The sequence below is a fragment of the Sesamum indicum genome, linkage group LG11, assembly GCF_000512975.1.
Source record: "Sesamum indicum cultivar Zhongzhi No. 13 linkage group LG11, S_indicum_v1.0, whole genome shotgun sequence".
Classification (NCBI taxonomy): domain Eukaryota; kingdom Viridiplantae; phylum Streptophyta; class Magnoliopsida; order Lamiales; family Pedaliaceae; genus Sesamum; species Sesamum indicum.
The window spans coordinates 5,728,387-5,737,709 of record NC_026155.1 but is presented as its reverse complement, the minus strand read 5'-3'; the positions used below and the strand labels follow the sequence as shown (position 1 = coordinate 5,737,709).

The 9,323-nt window shown below is 35.2% G+C and overlaps 2 protein-coding genes across 2 annotated transcripts; one reads left to right on the top strand and one right to left on the bottom strand.

Moving 5' to 3' along the window:
• LOC105173378 lies at positions 4,057–6,316 on the top strand. Its single transcript, XM_011095091.2, has 2 exons — positions 4,057–4,279; positions 5,888–6,316. The coding sequence occupies exons 1-2, from the start codon at positions 4,101–4,103 to the stop codon at positions 6,117–6,119; spliced, it is 411 nt and encodes a 136-aa protein (XP_011093393.1). The 5' UTR covers positions 4,057–4,100; the 3' UTR covers positions 6,120–6,316.
• LOC105173781 lies at positions 7,253–9,318 on the bottom strand (the record flags this gene model as incomplete). The annotated part of the gene is made up of 3 exons (XM_011095660.2): positions 7,253–7,833; positions 7,924–8,031; positions 9,277–9,318. Coding segments are annotated over 3 exons (378 nt in total), but the record flags the coding sequence as incomplete, so codon positions are not given.

Sequence of the window (9,323 nt, the reverse complement as noted above, 5' to 3'; positions counted from 1 at the left end):
ATGTTCACTTTTTTTTCTATTTCAACCTCAAAATTTTGAATTGATGTATCTTGATTTTGGAATCTAGTGTTTGCCATGATGATGAATTGAGAGAGCATGTCTTTTAAATTGCTCTTCTTCTCTTGTGGGGCTTGTTGCTATGGTTGTTGATATCCCGTCCCCTTTGGTCTTTGCTGTTGATTGTTACTCCATGAAAAGTTGGGGTGACTATGCCATTCTGGATTGTATGTGTTAGAGTATGGGCAAAAATTACACTTGCCACCATGAGAAATAAAGTTAGCATCTTCATGAATAGCAAATTGACTTCCTATCTTACATCTTGACTTAAGTGCCCAATTTGACCACATGCACCGCAAGATCCTATTGGTGCACTATTCCATATCGCAGCTCCAAGGTTATCCACTTTTTGTATTAGTGTAGTTATCTGAGCAGACAATGCGCTTATAATATTGATGTTGTGGATATCAGTTACCCTTCTATCGTCTCTCTCATGCCCATATGAGTACAGATTGATTGCTATCTCATCAATGATGTTGAGTGCTTCTAACAACAGTTTCTTTATAATTGTGCAACTGCAGTTGCATTAGTGATAGCTCGTTGGCCAAAGTGACACCATTGTAAAAGATCTATACTTGTCGCCACACGAGCAACTCATGATAAGGATATTTTCTAAGCATGTTCTTAAAATGTTCCCATGCATCATACAATGATTACCTTTCTAATTGCACAAAAGAAGTAATGTCACTTATCATCTTAGCAGCTTTAGAGGGGGGTGGAGGAAATATTTTACAAGGAAATGAAGTGCTTCAAATTATGATTTATATCAGCAATCTAATTAATATGGAAATCCGCATATCTGATAACCTGTGGGTCACGGGTTATAGTGAAGCCAGTTTACTCACTCGAATTTATGATAACCCGTGGGTCACGGATTATCTTGGCAGCACTGTTACTGGAATTTTTTCATTTCACCATACTTTAGCTTTTTTCTTATAACTCTTCTTCTTTCCGTAAAAGCACCTAAAATATAACAAATATACCAAAAACAGCATCATATCACAAAAATATAGTGATATCAATAGTAAAATGTATCATATAAATTTTTCTAATCAATACTGCCATCTAAACAATTATACGGACCAAAACAAACTTAAGTCAATATTAAAAATCACAAGATACATTTACAATTATAAATATAATTGTGTGTATTGTGAAACATGTGAAGGGATAAGAAGGATGTTTTCTTCGTCAATCAAAGTTGGCCGCAAATTTGATGTATTATTCGATGAAATTAGTGCTAGTGTCATGGTACATAACCATGCTCAGATTTGTAACAACTGCATTGCATCACTTATATTGATTTTTCCTTACTACGATGCCATACACAACACTCAGTACTTATATGCCAACGTTGTTGTACCCCAATTTGAGGTACCAACTTCGTATATGTCCTCCATATATCATAAATATAACAACAAGACGGTGTTACCCGTAGCCTCATGACATAATATCCACCGATAATGCACAAAGCACATATACGTGCCTCTTGTAATACCTCCTTTAACAGGCTATCATCATCACATGTGTTGCCAAGAAATTAATCATGTGAGACAGTTAGTTTTATTCTAGAATGCATAAAAAATTCTCATCTGTGCGGAACCCCAACCATTGATGACAATAATTTTTGCCACTATTGAGTAGTTCACTTTTTATCTATTCTGGTAATAAGATTACCTTCCACCAGAAGAGCCCAGATGATGGCGATGTCCTGAAACGCAATAATCACCTCACCAATCGAGTAACAGAAAGTATAAGTCTCAGGATGCCATCTTTAGACTAATGTAATAATAAAGTGCGTGAATCTTAATATGACTATATGTAGAACCCCTAAAAACCTCATGTTCTGCAATGCCTGTAGAACACAAACGCGGCATGGAACCAGTTGAAGCACACGAAAAAGAGATATATCACCATGTCGTGCATATAAAGTTGTGTTTGAGGATCCGAGCATATCTTCAGATTGATGATCTACCTGTCCATACAACACACTAGTATCTCGTGGACCAAAATTTATTATAATTTTACTCTCAAATTAATTTTTTTTCAATAAATCTTTTTTTTTTAGGAAAATTTGATGGAAGTTAGAGTGTGGTTGTGGTCCTCAACCAGCAACTCACCCCTTAAATAAAGGGTGAGCCTTAAAAAAAGTGGCATGAGAACCAGTGATTTTGGCTTGTTTTTTGCATGCATGCTTAGCCAAATGTCGATTTACCTATGCATGCATACATAGGTCGAATCGACGTCTATGCTATCGTCTCTGACAAAAGCCTGTGATTTTTTTTTCAATTTATCGATCAATCGATAGCTTGATGACCGAAGTAAGGATTGCAACTTGCTTTTGCAGGCTAGCAGGCTATTGTCCCTACTTTGTTTGTTTGTTTGTTTAAAAAAACGGCTGTCAGGGACAACGATTCTGCCTATTCTTTAAAAGTTATAAAAGCACCTCGTTTATGTTTTTTTTGGCATTATTTAAATAAGTTTTCCAGAAATGCGTTGTGTATCGTTTTAAAGATGAAAATGTGTAGCTACAACAATGACCATGAATATGATTCTCTACATACCCTGATGAGTAGGCATTCTCAAGAACAATTAACGTTTTGGGCGTGACTTTGACTAGCCAGCTACCATGTGGAATGAGGACACGTCTCATCTGCTTACCTAGGGGTGGCAGATGAGTCAAACCTGTCAGCCCAATTTTAAGCTTGACTCAAGCTCAAGATTTTCGAGCTCGAGTCGAAACAGCTCGAGCTCAACATACTCTATTCGTCGGCTCGCAAACTTTTTCTATTTTTTTATTTTTTATAAATATTTTTATTTTTAAAATTTGTATACGTTTAATTTTATATTCAATACTTTATCAACTTTATATTCAAAATTGACCATATATTATAATTAGTAATTAATATCATATATTTTAATTTTAGATAGTAATAAATTATGGTACTTTTATTTATTCATTTAATTTTTATATAGGAACAAGTTTAATCAACAAATTAGTAAGTTTTAATTTTTTTAAAAATAATTATGTAATATGATACATATAAATTTTACGTTATATTTTAATATCTATTTGTAATCTTTTATACTTTTTAAAATTGACAAGTCCTAACAATTACTTTGTAATTTTTTAGATATATTTGTTAGTTTTATATTTATATCAAAATACACAATATGCAATCAATTTTATTACTTATAAATTTATGTCAAAATTTGGTGATTTCATGAATTAATTCAAAGATAATAATAATGATGATGATGATGGTTTAATAATTTTATTATATATAATGAGATCAATCACTATTTGTACTTTGGTTTAGAAATTTCATCTCCTAAAAAAAATTTGTATATAATAAGATCAACAACTTTTAAAAAAATGACTTATATATAATTTTTTTATTCATATTAATAACTACACAAAATAATATGCATGTATTTTAATAATTTAATGTATTTATATTTTCTATATTTTTACTAATTATATTACTACTAGACTAATTAATATTTTTTATAATTAATATAATATATTTAATATTATTTGTTTACATTAATATAATTTTATTAAAAAATAAACAATTTACAGAAATTGATATCTTTAGCTCTAGCTCGAGCTCATTATATATGATTCGAGCTCGAGCTCGAGTATAAAACATAAAATTGAGCTCGAGCTCATAAAAAATGGTCGAACTCAACTCGTTTACACTTCTATACCTACCACATCGATAAGACCGAACGAGTGAACTCTTTTAATGTGGTCTATGTAAATTTATATCAAAATAAATTATGAATACTTAAATTAACATATAATGAGATATAACAACTTATATAATTAATGTCCGAGTGAGATAAACTGAAACTGAACATGTCAATAGCCAAGTCACCTAGTTGCCATTTTCATGTGGACAAGGCGCACTGCAATGTCTCCACTTGGCAACACATGATTGGTGGGGTTTAGCTCCACACTCCACACTCCTCCTCCATCACACTCCACAGTCCTCCATCAGAAAGGCCAAACAATATTTATCACCCATTCCGATTTTACAATGTCAAATATCGTATTTCGTTTCTTTTCTTCATCTCCTGACCACCAAACTATGGCATCTCTGCGAACTTCTCTACTCACCTCCCACGCAATCGGAGCCCTTCGCCGTCCCTCCGCCGGAGTTCAACCTCCCTCCGTCACCTTTATTACTCCTGCCCTCCCTAATTTGCAGAAACTAAGGTACTCTTTTTTTTTGGCAATCCTAAATCCTCCATATTACTTAGTACTCTGTTTTTTATGCAACTCTGTTATAATTCGACTATAATGTGGTGGGGCCTTATGCGTTTTTAGGCTTGTTTTGTTGCTCTTTTTTGGTTGTGGCGCTGTTACATGAATTGGGGTTTTGACAAATTAAGCTGTAAATGCAATTGAGCTTTTATTTCGAATTTACAAATACACTCAATGGATTCTTGGTTGATGTTAAAATTCTCAGTTATGCTTAGTTGCTAATGTGATTCGGATGTTTGTTTTAACCGAAAGTCTTTGATTCTTCAAGATGAAGTTTGTTCGCCAGTATGTGGGCATTCTTATGGTGGCTATTTATTTTAGTTGTCTAAATATTTGGAAAAGCAATCAGCACAAAGTAAATCAGGATGGGAGTTCATCGTTGATAGAGATTAGTGTTACTCTTGGTGCTAAAAGGGGGCAATAATTAGTATGGCTAGAGGAGATGCTATTAACTGTATCAAATAATTGTAAGAAGATTAAATTGCAAGGAGAATAATGTTTATGACTGGAGAGGGAAAAACGAGCTCTAGTAGGAGATTTAGAAAGGAAAAATCACATGGTTTGAGGCCCATTTTCGGGAGCCACTGAATTGAATGAAGAATATTTTTAATCTTTGAGTTATATGTTCCTGCTTAATTAGAGTAGCATTTTGTTGTAAAAAGATTATCTCAATATTTATGATGGAATAGGATTCTTAGCAGTTTACTGGAAAACATTCTGAGTTTTTTCCTCAAGTTGGAATACAGTACTTTACAAAACCCTGGAATAAAGGGATGGTACTAACCTACCATCAACCTTTTAATTATGCGGTTGGGTGTCATGTGTGGTGATGAATCTAGTAGTTTTGAAGATAAAAGCAAAAGTGAATTTGGTTCTGGACCACATTGTTAGTCTGGGCAGATATCATATAAGATGACCTAGAGCCATAAGATTAAAATTATAATTGAATACTCAAATTGGTTTGCCTAGGCTATGCTTCTAAGTTATAAAGATATCTCGCATGCAAGTTGTGATTGTTCGGTTGAAGTATCTTTGCAACAGCCATCACCTATGAGGATGCAGTAATCTTCTGATTGGTCATGTGGCTCATAATAACAAGTATTGCAAGCTTGATGTCCTAACTTGTGTCATAATAAGTTCAGTTACTATTTACCATCATCCGCTTGGATGAATTGGTGGTTGTTTTGCTTGAATATCAGAATGGGTTGATAAACTTGTGAAAAACATAATCTAGATTTGTTGTTTAGGATGAAGCTAATGAACCGTACTTGTAAACTCCACTCCACTTTGATCTGCAATAGGATGCCTCCAATTGGTGGTTCTTTTGCTTGAATATCAGAATGGGTTGATAAACTTGTGAAAACATAATCTGGATTTGTTGTTTAGGATGAACATAATGAGGCATACTCGTAAACTCCACTCCACTTTGATCCGCGATAGGATGTTGACGTGTCTCAGTTTTCTCAATCCCATATGCTTGGCATTGTTGCCAAGTGAACAGTACATGGTTTCCTTTCTTCCAACCTTATTCTAGCAAATATGTTTGTTTCTTCCTTTCAGGTTAACGAACGAAATAAGGGAGCAAGTGAAAGAGAGTTGGCATCCTTTATATGCATCATCCACAAATCCTTCAGAGGGATCAGACGACACGAAAACCAGTAATACTGCCCAAGGCCCTCCGTTCCTCACCATTTTGGCTGGTCTGGTAGTTTTCTTGATCATATGTTGGCTCATTGGATCCATACTGATGTGGCTTATTGGGTTAGTAGTCCATCCACCTCAGTTGAAATGAGTCCAAGTTTGTCCTGTACTTGTACTGGCAGATTAGTTTATTAATTCAAGAATGAAGGAAAAGAATTCCTGTCCTCCTTACTCAACAGATATTTTAGAGACCGAGGAGCATGAGATGGCAGACTTTGCTCTCTAATTGCATGTAGTCCTGACTGCCTTACATTTTCAATCAACACTTAGCCACTGGTTAGTATCTTAGGTTGACGGGCTCATTTACCTTTGTAGTTTGGATAAATGGTTGATACTATCCGAATGGATCTCTCATAGGATTTGATAAATTAATAAAAATAATATGGCTTTCACTTCGATAGTCCAAGTAATGGATGAAAAGAGGTGGTTAAAATAAAAATAGTGTATTTTAATGGATAATAAGTGTGATGAGTGGAAATAATGGCAAAAGTCAAAATATATGGACTTTTCTTTCCCACCCCACATCCAGCCACCTGGATTGGATTGTGAAATCAGACCCTTGTGGGGTCTAACTTCTAATCGGGCTAATTGAGGGCAATCTCGGGTTGCATGGATGTTCACTGGGCCCATAACATATTAGGAGATGATGGATAAACGTGGATTTCTAGCTCAATCCACCATTGTCTTGCAATGTAAACAAGCATTTACGAGATAGACACAGGATAAATCTTGCCTCTTGGGAGTTTGTTCAGAAATATTCACAGGACCTAATTCTATACAGACACAAGTAGGTATTACGGGAAAATTGGTTCATTGGGATAACATAGCATTCACCAGCGGTCCAAGGAGACTTCATCGGATAAGGATTGGCAAAATCTCTGGGGGATCTTGAATTTATGCAATTGCCATAATTGCAATTATCATGGAATTGTGTCCTAATAAGAACTGAGTCATGCTAAATTTCAGATGGAAACTCAACATGTGACTGTAAAAGAGTCTGTTTAAGAGTTAATACTTTTACTATCAATTATAGCATTTGCACATCACAAGAATACCCCTCATACAGATAAACTCTAAATATGACGGAGAAATTCCATCAACTGTTAAATTTGGACTTCTAAGAGTTTAATGTAAACAAACTGAAATCAACTCGCCATAGCTGGGAGAACTACACAGGTCATATTTTGGTTTGTTGTTCTGGAAAAGAATGATGTTGGAAACGTGGAAACAGCATTTGAACATATTTATTTTGCCTTTCTTGAGAAAGGTTAAAAGATTGAAGAAACAGCAAGTATTATTCAAGAACTGGACACTAAAGACTCGTACGTGACAAAAAAATTTAACCACACAATCATAACTTAGACCTACAGGTCGGTTCTCCTTATCAATACAATGCACTATGAGAGTTGATACACTTTAATATCGCCCAAGGATGAACGGTGCCACAATTGACACCCACTTCCCCAAAGTAATGCTCAGCACCATCATAGTTTCCCTTTATAACAAATCTGACATGAGTTGCTCATCTGGTGCATAGGCTAGAAGAGTGCATAAAAATCTTTACCATATTTCTAAAACTATTGCTTCTGAGAGCCTTTCCCTTTGACATCTAGGCAGTTTTCTCCAGCCACAGAGGTAAAATTACGCCTTTCATCAGAAGTCGCAGTAATAACTGGCATCCAGACATCGGCTGTAGTGCTTAAAAGAGTCCTGACCTGTGGGTCTTCAGCCATTGTTGAGGATATTAGCTCATCGACGTCATCAAGCTTTGCAGATAATTTGTCCAATTCCTTTGCTATCTCCATCTAATAGGACAAAAGGATATCCTTTAATGAAGGAAGTTGGGGGGTTGGGAGTTAACAATGAGTATATGGTTATGAATGAACTTGAACTACCTCATTCAGATGTTGAGCAGATTTCGAAGGAAGTTTCCTGACCTCCAACCCCAGGGTTTCAATCTTGGCACGCAACTCAACTTCTTCTTGATTGGTTAATGATTCCACCTGGGAAAGAATATTGATAATTATAACATTTGTGGCCATGAGGAAGGAAATAGTTAATGTAGGATACCTAAATATTGAAACAAGCGGTGTCTTTATGACACCAGTTTTGTATTAATTGACTCTTAATTCTGATTTCACTTACAATAACGAAAAGAGATTGAACAAGACCAGACAAATTGAGTTCTAATGCTTGCTTACAGTTTCAGAAACATTACTTATGAACTAGAGACACATAACTAGTTTGAGACAAGTTCACAATCTGCTGAATTAAGTTCATATCATCCATATTGTTGTTTTATGTCCGCTGAGACTAGTTTACAATTGAGGGTACAAAGTAACCAATTGCTCATTAATCGACACCAACTACATCACCACATCAAGCAAATACAAATTGTTGCACAGAAAGATAATGAACTGTAGCAGGTAATCACTCGTTGACTTAGATAAATGACTAGAGCACGATACAACATTACAGAGATACATCACGATACATCAACAAGTATAGCTATTCCAACAGGCTCAGGAAGAATTTCTAGAAATAAGCTGGCTGCTGGCACTCCTTCAGATGTAAATGTCATTAATATTTCTTAAAAAGCTTGAACTGAACAAAATTACAGCAGTTAGCTCAAATATAAGCTATTCCAAAGTGAAAATTGTCCCTAATTCCACTAAAAATCACCGAAAGTAACTAATGGTCATCTATATGTGATGCTACAAAAATCACACTGACTCCACTAAGCTCCAAGATTCAAGAGTAACAGAGCAAATCCTTACATTACAATACAAGGAAACAGGACAAAAATCATAGACAAGACATAAAGAATTATAAGGAAAGGGAAACTATGACAAAAACCGTAGAGAATATACTAACAAAATCAACATTAATACATCTTCAGGCAACTTTGCAAGAACACGAAAATAAGCCACATTACACAAGAAAAAAGCAAAAGACACACGTATCAGAACACCAATTGCCTGAATTCAGTTTCACCAACTCAGCATCCCAACCTAAGAAAAACCTCGGCGTTTTCACATAGCGGCAAGGACGCAGCAATGCACAAATTACCCTTTTAACAGATCCCACATCTCAAAATCAAACATAAAAATCAAGGAAAAAAAAAGAAATCCCATATCAGAAAAACGAATTTATGATCTAGTCATCCGTAAATTTACGGAGATCAATGAGAACAGCGAAATCCCATATAAGACAATCCGAAAGATGTTACAGATTTTAGAGCGGAGAACCTGTTGGAGGAGATCGGAGAGTAGCCCAAAGAGCTGGGCGTTGGCGA

Coding starts and splice junctions, on each gene's coding strand:
- LOC105173378 (XM_011095091.2), top strand. CDS start 4,101: ATGTCAAATATCGTATTTCGTTTCTTTTCTTCATCTCCTGACCACCAA. Junction 4,280..5,887: donor CCTAATTTGCAGAAACTAAG/GTACTCTTTTTT, acceptor TCTTCCTTTCAG/GTTAACGAACGAAATAAGGG.